The sequence below is a fragment of the Lepisma saccharinum genome, chromosome 26 (genome assembly GCF_977018435.1).
Source record: "Lepisma saccharinum chromosome 26, izLepSacc3.1, whole genome shotgun sequence".
NCBI classification, from domain to species: Eukaryota; Metazoa; Arthropoda; class Insecta; order Zygentoma; family Lepismatidae; genus Lepisma; species Lepisma saccharinum.
This window is the reverse complement of record NC_139254.1, coordinates 11588388-11604124: the sequence shown is the minus strand read 5'-3', so window position 1 is coordinate 11604124 and position 15737 is coordinate 11588388. Positions and strand designations below refer to the sequence as shown.

The 15737-nt window shown below is 38.8% G+C and overlaps 1 protein-coding gene across 1 annotated transcript in view; it reads right to left on the bottom strand.

Moving 5' to 3' along the window:
• Positions 1-6787: 6787 nt before the first annotated feature.
• Positions 6788-15737, bottom strand: part of LOC145979517 (histone H2A deubiquitinase MYSM1-like) — a 59827-nt gene continuing 50877 nt past the window's right edge. The window contains exon 10 of the mRNA XM_083112460.1: positions 6788-7075. Coding sequence (XP_082968586.1) covers positions 6935-7075 — 141 coding nt within the window. The 3' untranslated portion in view covers positions 6788-6934. The remainder of the gene's footprint in view (positions 7076-15737) is intronic.

Genomic DNA, 15737 nt, shown 5'->3' with positions numbered 1-15737 from the left:
CCTTCAATGCTCGGCTCAAACGCATTAATTGCGTTCGAAAACGAGCACCTGTGATTGTTTCACTTGGTTTTAACAGCTCATAGTACACGACGCCGAGTTGGTCCCACCAAATGCAGAGCATGATCTTGGAGCCATGAATATTCGGTTTGGCCGTCGACGTGGAAGCATGGCCGGGATATCCCCATGATTTTTTGCATTTTGGGTTATCGTAATGAACCCATTTCTCGTCCCCGGTCACAATCCGATGCAGAAATCCCTTCCGTTTTTGCCTCTGAAGCAACTGTTCACAAACACACAAACGCCATTCAACATCTCTTGGTTTCAGCTCATACGGGACCCAAGTTCCTTCTTTCTGAATCATACCCATGGCTTTCAGACGTTTTGAAATGGCTTGCTGTGTCACTCCCAATGATCTTGCCAATTCTTCTTGAGTTTGACGCGAGTCTTCACTCAGCAATGTCTCCAATTCTGCATCTTCGAAAACTTTCTGTCTTCCACCACTATGCCGGTCTTCGACGTTAAAGTCACCGTTCTTGAAGCGTTGAAACCACTCACGACAGGTTCTCTCATTTATAGCATCCTCACCATACGTAGTGGAGAACATTCGATGAGCCTCAGCCGCAGTTTTCTTCATATTGAAACAAAAAAGTAGAACCTCCCGCAAATGGCGAGAATTTGGCTCGTACACTGACATTTTCAATCGCGAACAACTTCACGATGCACACACCACTCGACTAATGTTTGAATGGGGTTATCTTGACAGAGGTCCAAGCTAACTGCGTGACGTCTGCGATCTGCTTCTTTCAACCGCTACTTCCTGTTGTTGCCACCTGTCAGAAAACGGCGGAAGCAAAGTTGTACACCTTGTAATTTCATAAAAATACATCACTGCGGATTTTACAAGGGGTGGTAAGGGACTTCTGATAAACCCTCTGTATATATATATATATATATATATATATATATATATATATATATATATATATAATGAAAGAAGCAAACGGATAAAAGTGAATTATTCATAATAGTCGTTTCATGTTTGTGATTCTGGTGAATTTGAGAGACTATATCAATTTCAGAAGAAAAACATTAAAACAAATACAAAACAGTAGCGATGTCCAAAGTCGACAAGATAATGTTGAAAGGGACATGTAAAAATAAGAATTGTTGTAAGTGCCTAATGTAGACACAGGCTAGGCCGACAAAAATATAGTCACCAATCAACCTTCCCATTGTTTACCGTGGCTCAATTTGAACGACAATAAGCTGAAGTATTGTGAAATGTTTTGTTTTTAAGAACAGTGTGAATCGTGAATTATTGTGCATGTGCATGGTAGATTTTGAGAGCAGTATTGGCGCATTTCTCGTAATTCTTTAGTGTCGTTTGAGCTCCGACGATATGTCTAAACAATCTAAGTGACCGCAAAGTTCAATTTTGCAATTCTTTTTGCAAAAAGTCACGCAGTGACTCTCGTGAGAATTATGAAGATTCCTTGACTTTGTCACAGTGTGGCGACATTATTGTGAACGTTCTTCCCGGTACTGATTTCGCATCCCCTTGTGACTCTTAAGTAGGGTGATGTCCTGACTTTCGCAGGACATTACTTTTTTTGAGGGCCATGTCCTGCGGTCTGCGATGCTACTCCAAAAAACTAAAATGTCATATTTTTCAACATTGTCCTGCAAAACATCCAGATGAATTGTTTTCTTTTAAAATTAATAGTAGTGTTAGTTTGCATAGAAATACTTGCTTTATAAGCTTTATAACTAAAAGTATATCCAGGGGTGTTTTTAAAATTGAAAATAGCCCAATTCCAGGAATTTGCAGGTTTGATGCATTGATGAGATGATTACTACAGATGCGGCAAGAGAGAAATATATTCTTACTATTGATAAATAATTTGATACTATTTCACAATGTATGGATGTTTCATGGCAAGAAAGTAAGAAAACATAAACAAAACAAATAAAAACAGTATGGAGAAAACACATAGGAAGGTTTATCTGTAAAATTAAAAAGATAAGGAAAAGGGGGAACAAAAAGAGAAACAAAAGAGGAAATATATAAGAACGGAAAACCTCCGTGGCAAAGTGGTTGAATGTCAGGGGTCCACCTCCCCTACTTACTAATTAGCATTATAAGAGTTATTGACGATCGAACACACACAACATAACCTTAGGTTTAAATTAGGGCTGAGCCAATGCCATTTTGAACTCATACCAATGCTGATACCGATACTTGTAAAATTCGATTTTGAAATAACAAGGCGTTACAAAGTCCTACTAACTCATCACATCACATTCCTTTAATGCTCCCAAATTATTATCATGTAGCATTAGAACTCAAAATGTCTTGAGACATTTGGTTATTTTTTTTTTTTTTTTAATGTGAACTTCTCTGCAGATGACTCAGAGGGTGCAAAGAAAGTGGTTTTTAAAATGTTGCAGTTAAAGTGCTGAAGTTACAAAAATCAGTGGATTTTTCAGTTTCATGCAAACTGTCATTTGGGTTAACTTGAAGAGGGAGAAAAGAAACGTAAAAATACATGCAAAGACAGTTATTACAATAACACCCCTTTATGCTATGCTCTCACCATCCTGTCATTTTCAATACAAACAAGTCGCTGCAGTATCGGCTGATACCAAGAGTCACATAAGAGTCATACGCAAAAGAGAAGTGTACAAGAAGAAACTGTTGAATGCACAACCCTCCCTACCCCACATGAATGTAGATAAAACAAAGCAAATTCCAGTGACTTATACCAGTCTTTCCCAAGAACTCTGCATTCATCTGACCCGGAAACAGCCCAGCATGGTAGCAATGATAGTTTTAAAAATGTCTATCTTTCTTACCCCACGCATTTGCAAGTAGGAATGGAAATGACTGATTTATTTTATTTTCACACAGCCTTTACCAGGTAGTCACATGCCTTCTTCGAGAAGTTTGGTCCCAGCTTTCAATTTGCCCATGCCTTTGATATTGTCAATAATCTGCTTCCCAGGAGGGTGGGGCTTTGTTCATTAATTCTCGGAAAAAAACTCTTCCAATCTGCCACAAGGGTGAACGACCTTTTGAAAAGGACAAATGTTGCTCTTTGCCTTGGTTCTGGCAACTCAAAAACAATGGTATCAGTGGGAAAATTTCAACTGATACCGATACATCGGTACTGGTATGTTCTTACAAGCACAACATAATTTTCAATGTACCATTTTGGGAGAACACATGCTCCCTTCAGCAGACATTTCCTCTTTTTTCATTAAAGGTTTAAAGTTTATTCTTCAAATACTTGCCAGTTGGTTCGTCCATAACTGCTTCAAGTTGTTGGAATTAGCCAAATGTTATGTATTTTTTTCCAACTTCTCATGTAAAGAAATTCATGGAGGCCACTCTAGGACCATGATAAAATTCAAGTATAATTCCTGGTTTTCAAGGCGAACTTTCCTCAAATTCAACAGATTGAGAAAATTCTGTTTCATTTTCCAGGCAACTTCCTTTTTTCCTTCATCGTTAAAAATAAAACCTAAACTGTGAAAAACTTGCTTCAGGGCATTAATAAATATGTATAAATTCAATGAGATTTGGATTAATAAAAGTTGCTATTTTTCAAGTCTACGGAGAAACAATCATGCAGAATTCACACATATTTCCCAAAGTCAATAATTCATGCAGAATTCCAGGTGAGTAGCCACTCTGAAATTACACCAGTGTTTGCAAATTCAGCAAAAATTCCTCTACAACAAAGGAAACCCTTCATGTATAGTGTATTCATTGTTTTCTGGATGGTTTATATAGCAAATACAGGATTATTCTAACGTAACTCCCTGGTTTGGTGATTTTATTGTGGACAACTTATGAAACATACATGGGTGTAATTTGTGCCACAAGTTTTTATTTGAATAGTCCCACACGCTGCTGGTTTGATACTTCGCCACTAGGAGCAGGCAATGCAACATGTCAGCATCTACAATTTCCACAAAACAAAGTCTGCTACAACCGTACAATGGCAATGAATAGCTAAAAATCAATGGAGAAAGCATTCATTATTGGTACAAACAATTCCTGGCTACAGGTTGTCTGTGAAAAGGAAAATCTACTGACCTACCATCAGCGTTGAATGAGACTGTCGACCAGATCTCTGAAGCTTTGTAATGAAACCTAGAGAAAACGACAAATGCGGTAATTTGAGAGCTTCAACTGTGGAGAATTGTCTGAATTATCAGGGTAACTGTGTGACAAAAGCATGTGACACCATACCCTCAACCATACTAGTGCTATAGTTAGAGAAGACAAACAGGTTTAGCACACAACAAAGATTTTTACAGGGTTAATACAAAGTGTCCCATCTATGGTTCATATTGATGGTGTATCATGAAAAGATTTTCTCGGGCTATTGACCATGTGAGTTGTGAAAAGGATTCCAAGCTTTCGAGAGCTAACCACTATCATCTTCAGGGTACAGTGACATTATACTGATCGCAACTCCAACTGGTGGTTGACCTTGATAGCTATTTCTGGAACGTTCTGTACCCCAATCATTTTCGGGGATTGTGGTCCGATGGGTGTCAACAAAATCAGTTGCAAAGTAAAAGCTGAAGGGATCACATTGCTCTCCCGAAGCAACGTTGGCCAAGCGTACTTCTGTTTGTGCAAGTTGTCTTTATATGGCTCTGTATCCACCTGCATTCCGACCTGTGTGCGGTCCTTCCAGAAACTTCATCGTTCAGGACCGCGTGTGCAGTTGTACCATTAACCCCTGATAATTTATGGTGCTGACAATATCGTTGTCCGAGAAGACTCTTTCTCGCTTTACAGTACGTATGGCAACATGAGGTGGACTTAATGCTCATTTGTTTCGTCCCGCGAACAACGTTCGGTACCTTCTGACTCAAAAATGCTCGATCTCAGTCGAAGAAAATTCAACTGATCGCTGATTCGCAGCTGCCAGTTGGAGTTGTGTTCAGTATAGTTCTCGAAAGCTTGGATCTTTTCCACAATTCACCTGGTCGATAGCCCAAGGGAATCATTCATCACCAGGAAATCTTCAAGACTTACTTCAGACACCAAGCTTGATTTTTTAGTATTTCACTACAATAATTTATGATGAATCGTTGAATGATTTTCTTCATAATACTGCACTGTTGTAGGTTGATTGATTTGATTTTTGTTACATCATCGGTTTTCTGCCACCTTTGGCTAATTGCGATGACGTGGATGGGTGATGGAACACTCACAAAGAATACCCATGCTCAGAACGGAATTCAAAACCAGGACACCTGGCATCATAGCAGTACTACACTTCAGTACTTTTGTATTTACTTCCGTTTATTGTGAGGACTAGAGGGGTTATACCAACAGCAATATTTTATAAAATTTATATTTTCCTCTTCTACTTACATTAGTTGGGAAGTGGATTCCCAAATTTAGCATTCCACAAGGGGGTGATTTTTTAAAAAGAAAACCAAAACTAATCCTAATTATCCACAGTAAATAGTAGTCGTTGGGGAGATTTCAGACTGAAGCAATAGGTGATATGGAAACCAACCATCAGAAATAAACGCAACCTTGCAAATCAAAGCAACATGACAAGCTGTGCATGTTAATTGAATGTCGTTCAAACTGGGCCATTTCCTCTGTTGTTCATGCACGTACAGTGAATGTTTCACTTTAGGCTGAAGGAGTGTGTCTCTCACGTTGCTTGGTGCTTCAGTGTGAAATCTGCTTCACACTTCTGTCTAAAAGCTCCCTTAAACACAGGCTTGAAAGCATCGCAACCTGAGGGGCTTGCACAGGTGAATAGGACCTTTTGTTCGTCTTGATTGAACATTGCCAAAGAAGGACCAAGGTCAACACAAACGTTTGGATAATTTAAAAAAGAAGGTGTGTTGCAACTTCTGTCTTGGTTAATATTATGATTCTGATAACATGTGGCACTAAATGTTAACATTTTTACAATAGTACTTCTGTAATATTTAAGTTAGGGATGGGATAGATTAATAGGTACACTATCAGTATTTGCCGATATAGGCTTGTCGGTATAGCGTTAAAATTACTGATAATTGAAGATCCAACATATCTATACAATTTAGTGCAATACTCTGCCATTTTGTTATAATTGAAGGGCTTGGGGTAAAACATTGAAAGTGACATTTTCGTCAATACATATTGAGTTACAAAATGAAAAGAGCCATATTTTAATTTTCATGTGTAATTGCCATGTCCTGCAATTTGCATTGGACTCATTGAATGTTTCTGAATTTGGTAAACACAACATGAAAACAATTTATCTGCTATATAGCTTCTAATAACCTTTCTGCTTAATACACTCAATAATAACCAAAATGCCACTTACCATGTTTTACTCATGAGCCCTTAATTGTTTCTGGATATAAATATATAATCTACATGCCCTAGTTTTTTCTAAGTACATGTCTAAATATTCAGCTTCTTTTGCACTGAAGTCATCATTTAACATACATACATTTATTAAGGATGTCAATGAAACCATCCAGCTTCTTCAAGGATCATTTGGAATTTTATATCCAATTGGTAGAATATCGGTTATCGGCATTGGTAAATTTTAAACCATACTTCATCGGAATTGGTCAAAATTTAATATTGGGACATCCCTAATTTAAATAAACATAAAAATTGGATAGGATGATTGATAATGATTACTTAAGACAATAATGAAGCACAATGAATGATTAAAATTGCAAATATTTTTCATAAAATGTACAAATCAGAGTTTCCATCTCCTAAACAAAGATATACATGTTTCTTGACTACACAATTCATTAATGCAACAATATAAATGCATAGATAAAAATAACATTTGAACGAAGATTCTGATAACATTATGTACATATACATACAATTGGAAAACATTTTTAATACAAAATATATAAAACAACTATTAAAACCAACAAAGTTACATTAATCAATGTCAATCTGAACATTACTACTTTCCGTAAAATCTCCAACAATGTCCCACAACATTTTCAAAATTTGAGAGGCAGTTCCTGCAGGAACTGATGGGCTACTTGTTTCCATATGATGCTTGGTGCTCTCTATCATCTGCAAGGAAGAGAGAAGTTTAAATGGACTCATATAATGGTAATTACATTGAAGTGTTATTTTAAGTCCACCTTAACCCCTTAGGGAAGGCGTATATTTACGCTTTATGTTTGTTTCAACTATATTCGATTTACTGTGGCGTATATAGTCACACAGATGTTTGGTGAGATAGTTCTAGCTGTAGTAGAAACAAAAAATAGTAGCAAGAGGAAAAAGACGAAAAGACACCAGGAAGAAATATTCTACATGAACTAGAAGTACATATATGCCAACTAGTAGCAGTGATTGGGTTCCAATCCCCCGAATCCCTGCCACTGTATTACATTTGTTGTGAAATATGAAAGCCTTTGTATAGATAAAAACTTTATAAAAGAAAAAGGCATGCAAATATTGGTGTATTATTTGAATAAATTTCAATTTTGTTCAACTGAATTTGACGAGAAAACCTACATTTTCGAGCAGCGACTTGTTCAACAAATTCCACTCTTAAGGGGTTAAGCACAGAAAGACTAATCGGGACTGGACCTACAGTTTAAAGTGGGATCCGAACCACTGTGCAATGTGCCTCCACCGGGTATTGAACCTGAGAACCCTTGATTACAAGGCAATGATGTTACAACTATGCCATCGGGGAGGCCCAAAGGTAATTTCAGTAATTATCATTCAACTGTATTGTTTTCTCCTTTGACATACCTACAGAAATTGTCAGCATGCCCATTTTGAAAACAGCATGCTTTATGTCTAGAGGTATGCATATTTTGTTTTTGACAGAAACACAAAATATAAAACAACTAGGGCTCAGAAGTTGATGACCTAAAAAAATGTCCAAAATGACCTATAGAATGACCTTAAAATTATTTAAAAAATGACACAAAATGGTAAAAAATGACCTAAAAATAATGTTTTGCTCTCAAAATGAAAGCTTGATTTTTCATAAATTTGATAAAAACCTGTTGTTTGGTGGTTTAAACTACTGTAGCACAGAAAATAAATAAAGAGCTAATGTAGTTTTGATTATTTTTACTTCAAGGATACACCACAAGGTTTTTCTGTTAAGGCATTCACATCCTTTCAAAGTGAGCCTTCCAGGATACAGTAGTCTGCCAGCATCTGAATATACAGTTGAGTTTCGCATGCATCAGGTTATTATCATTATAATTTTTAATACTGACTAATTTTACTTTAAAATGACAGATTAAAGCGATAATTGGCCAGCAAGGAAACCTCAAAGTAGGCTTCAATCAAAGTATTTTAAGTTTACTGAAGGAAATATAAATTTACCGCAATCAATTATTTAATCCAAGTGTTCCCAAACTTTTTCGTTTCACAGCACCCTTAGTGTTTCAAGATTTTTCCGCAGTGCCCAAGTCAGCAACACTTTAAGTGTAATAAGCAGGGTTTCGGAGTGGAGCAGATCAACGCTCCGACTGTTGCCAACGCTCCGGAGCGAGGAGCGAAATTTTAGAAAATGGTTCACTCCGCTCCGGAGCGGAGCGCTATCTTGACACGCTCCGCTCCGGATTGGAGCAGAGGAAGTTGGAAAGTTTCTCGCTCCGCTCCGGAGCAAGGAGCGAAATTTTAGGAAACGGTTCACTCCGCTCCGGAGCGGAGCGATACCTTGTGACGCTCCGCTCCGGAGCACTCCGAGGTTGGATAATACGAGTGTATACAGAATAATAACGATCAAAGGTTCCGAGTACATTAGTAATTTTGTTTGTGAAATTTGTACGGCATTTGAAAATTGCCCGTTATTGTTGTTATAAAACTGATTATTACTAAAGCTAACGCCACGGAAACAGTCCAGAAAAGATTACGTCACTCACCTACAGTGTTGCCAATAAGCAAGGAATAATCCTTACACAATACACCACGGAAGGCACAATCAACCGCATACGTACTGTCCGTGACTGTACAACGTGCAATGTGTCAACTGTGAAGCGTAGAAGAAGTGTGGCAAACCTGGAGGGCCAGGGGTGTGGAGGAGGCAAGGGGAAGCTTCGATCTTCACAGGACTGTTTTCGTGAAGAGAGCGATATTATTATTACTGTTATTACATTTTCATTATCACTTTAACTATTCTACTACTACTACTTCTGGGGACAATATATTTCAATAGCAGGTGTGCCACCTGTGGTTTTATAAGTTGAGAGAATGGAACCACTCTCTCATTTCCTGCCACCAGGGATCGCGACTGAAACTCATTTCGGTTCAACTTCTGGTTCGGGCTAAGCACTTCGGCATATCGGCCCGACGTTACAGTCCACGCCGCGGGAGAAGTGAGTTATTCCGGAATATTGGTTCGAGTAACACTGGCGAAATTACTGCAGAGAATCCATTCGACCTTCTAAAAGGCCAGAGGAAAGGCGAAGCAACTTGTACGGAGGAAGATAAAGGCAGACAGGTGTTCATGCAAAACACTTGCTGGTGCATGATTGTCATATCTAACTTTCTTTTACGCTGGTTATGTATGATACTTTGAATGTAGCGAAAGGGAAAAGTTTAAAGTAATTGGAAATTCAGGTTGCTAATTTTAACTTTTCGATTTTTGAATGTATGAAGTTGAAAATCGGAATCATGCTTATTAATGTTACCGTCTGCCAATAAGGAAACGTTTTAATTTGAAATACAGAGTTTTCATATCTAACTTTTTTAAAATTCTGACACTAGAAAGTTGAAAACCGGCTTAACCAAAAATGTAAGTTGCCACATTTGGTTTACTTTTATGAAGGTATAAAGTCGAAAATCGGAATGCTGTTTGTATACAGCCGAACAGGGGAATTTAAATAGTATGAAATACAGGGTTGTCATATCGATTATTTTTACCAATTTTAAAGGCAGGAAGTTGAAATAGGTATTTAATGGTTACATACGTATACTACTGCAAAAATTACAAAATGTCTGGTTGCCATATCTAACATTTCAAGTTTGTAAGCAGTAACCTGGAAATAGGCATGGTGGTTATAAGAAAATTGAAAAATTTTGGAAAGACGACGAATGGAATGTTGCTATATTTAACTTTCAACTTTCCGAGTCTAGAAAGCCAGAAAACGTATACGTATAAAATTAATATTTTTTGTATTGAGTACGTTGTACACAGCAAACTGAAAGCAAGTTTTCAGTAATGAACAATGTGTAGTCAGCAGATAAGTCGAAACAAGATGTATAAACCTTAATAACCGTGATAAACACAAAAAGTAATATTATCTACTTGGATAGGGTCATATCCTGAATTTTATGTTTTAATTTTGAAAAACAGGGCTGCGAGCAATACGTGCCTTCCTCACTGATGGCATTTGATTTGATTTTTGTAACTTAGCTTTGAATTTTAGCTAATCGCGACAATGATAATGAGAGAATTGATAAATGTGTACTGAAAAAAAAAGTAGCGCCCTGTACCCCGATAACATAGTGGTAACAACATCTCCTTGTAATGAAGGGGCACTGGGATCGATACCCGGTGGAGGGACATAGTGGCTCGAATCCCACTTTAGGTAGGATTTAAACTGTAGGTCTATTCTCGATAGCGTATTGTTGAGTCTTAAATCCACCAAAAGTCCATAACAAAAGGCATTGTTTCAACGTATGTTGAATGTATAATTGCAATGTATATTGTGATAAATTAATCCTTAAGCAAATATACATTTGTAATTCTGTTTAACAATAAGAGATGTCACTTTCCTTTAAATCTATTCACAAAATCATAAAAATACAACTCGGAAATTCATTTCCAAATGAACAACCTCTTATGCATATCTTTTACGTATGTGTGTGTGTGTGTGTGTGTGTGTGTTTTTTCTGAAATCTGGCAAAGTTCTAATAATGTATTCACTTCATAAATGTCTATTACATAACAGAAAGCATCATTGGGTATTCAATATCAGACGAATAATGAATTCCATGGGAATATTTCAGCGAGTTCGTGGATTTGAGTTCAGCTCTCAACGACAAATGGTGTTGGTTTGACCCGCGTTAATGTCATTGGTGTTTCCTTTGTGTTTGTTTCTCTATCACAGTATAATTCTTTTCCAGAGTTTCAGGGTTCTATTTTTTTACCGACTTATCTAGGATTTGTTTAAAATTACGGATCATGAGAAATGTACGATTAAAGGCAAGGTAAAGTCCGGAAAAAGCAAATTGAAACTTATACGTAGTTGAAAGGACAATTGGTTATTGTTGATTACAATTATAGAAATAACTTTATCGAAATACTTGGTTTTCTTTTACATACATATTTGTAATTCCTTTTGTGCACCATTCCATTCCTACTTAAATATGTAGACTATAAATAAAAACTCGGCATGGTTTCCTTCAATTCATTATTACAGTATAGATCTTCCATGATTCTCTTGGCTTATGATGCATAGAATTAACAATTACGGATTTTTTCGTTCTTTTTTGTTCTTTTATATTGATTTAACAAATCTAATTACCTTATTATTCTATTAAACAATACTGGTTGGAATGATTTCTCCATTTGCATGGACGTCAGGAAATGGAGGGGGCCACGCCACCCGGAAATTAAAGGTAATCAAGAAGTACATATTTCACGCATATAATTTCATTTCAGTCACAGTAATATATGTTAATTATTGCAAGGGCGTTGCAGGAACATGATAACTTCAAACTGTAGAATATTTTTAATGGGAGTAATACTATTTTGGGGAAATTCTGCCTCATTCTGCCCCCCTCCCTTGGACAAATATCTTGCTTGACCCTTCCTGGAAAAAATCCTGAAGACGTCCATGTATCAGCGGCGTTAAAAATTTCATTAAATGTCCATACATCACCGTTGACAAGCACACATAATATGCATGTAATGATACAAGAGAACACAGCTTTTAAAGGCTTCTTTTTATGACAGTGAAGAGAAGAATAACACACGCAAGTAATACTTTTAAAAGAGAACAATCTAGCCAGAATTGGTGTAGCATAATTCTAATACAACTGGCAACACTTGATTTGTCTGGCAAAGGCGATGTCTCTACCATGTACAGATAAGTCAAACGCAACGTACAGCGCAGCGAACGAAGTTCTCAACCCCGAAAGCACACACAAACAAGTTATGTACCAGTTTCACCCTCCTCCCCTCTTGAAACGGGCACAAGACCAATGAGCTAGCCGATTGCACTGAGTCACCTGCAAGGAACACGGAATACGGCACAAAACGAAACTGTCTGTTGTATGGGGGAGGTGGGTCGGAAAAATCCGTAAAGCAGAAAAAATTGATTGCTCGAAATTATTCGTAACCCATTCAACACATAACATTCAAACTCTTATATCTAAGAGTCACAATACAAAATTTGAAATACCCTACGGATCCCTGACGTCATAGGGTGCTGTGCTGTAGAGCGACCACAAACAAAAAAGCTTCGGTCAAAAGTCCCCGCGCACCTCCTCCTTCACCCATTCGACTAGGGCCATAAGGAAGCATGATTCACTGTGTCCCTCCCCTCCAAGCAAGGGCGATCATACAGACAAACAACTAGAGTTTGTGGAAACAGGACTGCAGGCTCTTTTCCATATGGTCCCATTATAACCACTCCGTCACGGAAGTCGGCTTTAACGCGCCCATTCCATTATTCATAGTTGCATTACAGCATTCGTGCGTGCTGTACGGATCGGAGCGTGCTGTCAAAAGCTGTTGTATCACGCTCCGCTCCGGATCGGAGCGTGCGATTGAAAAAGTCGAACCACTCCGCTCCGGAGCGGAGCGTGTCTCTCAAGAAGTCGAACCACTCCGCTCCGGATCGGAGTGCTGTTGTACCACGCTCCGCTCCAGAGCGAGGAGCGGAGTAGAAATGACGCTTTGAAGTCGCTCCGGAGCGCTCCTTTAGTACGCTCCGCACTCCGCTCCGAAACCCTGGTAATAAGTACTAAATAAGCACATATTCGGATTGATGCGATGGTCCAATTCTAAAACCATGTGTAAACTAATGTGTCATTTCAGTGAAAACATTGGAACATTTTGTGGTGCCCCAGTAATTGGATTGGATTGATTTGGTGTTTTAAGTCCACTTTATGCACAGTAAGGGTAATCGGGACTGGACCTACAGTTTAAAGTAAGATCCGAACCACTCATACCTCCACTGGATATCAAACCCAGTACCCCTTGATTACAAGGTGATGTTGCTACCACTGTGCCATCGAGAAGGCTGGTGCCCCAGTAAGTCAGCCACGGTGACCAAGGGTGCCGTGGCACACACTTTGGGAACCAAACATTTCAGTTAAAAATAATGTTGTGCTTTTCCATTGACCATATTTTCGATTAAGGGACCATGTCAGGAAATCTAAATAAGTAAGTTATGCTATGGAACGCATCTAAAATTCACGAAACAACAGGGAAGGAGAAAAATAAACCGAAAATAAAGATTTGATTGATTGGGTATTATAAGTCCACTTTATGCCCAGTAAGGCTAATTGGGACTGGACCTACAGTTTAAAGTGGGATCCGAACCACTATGTGCCTCCACCAGGTATCGAACCCGAGACCCCTTGATCACTGTGCCATCGCAGAGGAGCTGAACATAAAGAAAAATGCTAGAAAATGGCATTGACCTAAAAGCCAAAAAAGGCAGAAAAATGCAAAATTAAAAGAATGTTTTCTGGTTGTAATTGAAGGGAAATGGACTGATATTAGGTTTAGGTCTGTTCTCAAGGCTGAGAAAAAATATGATTTTCCATTAACTTTCAAGCCCTAGAAATAACACACTGTAATGTTAATTTTTCATGTTTTTGAAAAGTGTGAGGTGTGTAATTTGAGAAGCAAGACTGGACTTACTAACTCAGGAATACACTTAATACTCTGACAACTGCATAAATGTGTCATTAGAAGGGAAAAGTTTATTTTGTATAAGTATAGTTTTTAAATCAAATTTAGGGTTATATTAACCATTTTTAACACCAAAGTGCCATTTTTATATACCGCTTTTGATCCTGAAATGTGCCCAGTTTTTGTACCACCATCTTGTACAACCATAAATATATGATTCTATCAAAAATCTTACAAAATTGATAGTAAGGGCAGTGGGACTCAGATTTTTAGTTCTGGATTTTAAATTCTCCCACATTATACATGCAATCCTCATGGCAACAATTTCTTGCATTGTAAGTTTTTCTTCTTTGTCCTTTAAAAAACATAAAATCGAGGTTCCATTGTAAATGTTTTATATTGTAGCAAAACCAATGTAAATAATTCTTGAAGCTTTTCTGGCGGTGAATGATGAAGTTTCTTCGGGATATCAACCAGGTAATCTCCGGATAGGTTTCCGAGCTTTCGAGAGCTAATGTTACGGTGATATCCCGAGAAAACTTCATCAATGTAAATAAATTATATGTACATTGAAGTGGCAAAAGTCATGGGATAGCAGGAGGGAACTAGTTGATGGTGCTGTAACATTGCGGCGAACCAGTCGAACGTCGCAAAGCAGTTGCAGTGTTGTCAGGTAGACTTCTGTGAGTGCAGTAAAACGTCGTGTACCATAGTGATGGCAACCTCACAGAAATTATCGGCATTTGAGCGCAGGATGATAGTTGGTGCTAGATGAATGGGGCATGTGATTTTGAACTTTTCTTGCTCCACAGTGTCAAGGGTGGACCGTGAGTACCACATTGGAGGCATTACGATCCATCAGGGACAACGTAATGACCGCCCACGAGTGATGAATGACCGCGACCGGCGACGTCTGGGCAGACTTGTCCGGGCAAACAGACAAGCAACAGTGCGTGATCTGAAAGCAGGAATCAATGCAGGACGTCCCAGAAAAGTATCTCAGAGGTCAGTGCAACACAATTTGGTCTCCATGGGGTATCGCAGCCGAAGACGTGTGCTGCTACGAACCGCTGTCCATCGACGACGGCGATGCACATTTGCTTTAGAACACGTGCATTGGGCATTAGAGGACTGGCAACGTGTAGCGTGGTCAGATGAGTCATGTTTCCAATTGGTAAGCGTGGATGGTAGGGTCCAAGTGTGGCGCAGACCCCATGAGGCTATGGACCCAAGTTGTCAACAAGGCACTGTGCAAGCTGATGGTGGCTCCGTCATGGTGTGGGGCATGTTCACTTGGCATGGTTTGGGTCCTCTGATCCTCGTGAACCCGACAGCGAACGCTCATCGCTATGTTCAGCTGCTTGGTGAACATCTCCAACCCTTTCTGGACTTCATGTACCCTGCCAACAATGGGATTTTCCAGGATGACAATGTGCCATTACACCAGGCTGCAATGGTGTGAGACTGGTTTGAGAAACATTCTGGCAACTTCCAACACATGAATTGGCCTCCTAGATTGCCGGATATGAACCCTATCGAGCACATGTGGGATGTCATCGAATGGACAATTCGTGCCCAGGATCCTCCACCTGCAACAATGACCGAATTGTGGACGGCAATCGAGACTGCATGGCTGCACATCCCTCCAGCAGAGTACCAGCGACTTGTTGCGTCCTTGCCACGTTGAATTGTTGCACTTGCCGTGCTCAAGGGGGTCCCACTTATTATTAGGTAGATATCCCATGACTTTCGGCACTTCAGTGTACACTGCCCAAAATAAAAGAAATAGTCATTACTCACTACAGTAATGAAACACACGTGAAAATTGCATTGAGATAATGGTTAGGATGAATTAATTCTGGGTCTCACTAAGAATATAGGTGATCCAAGTGG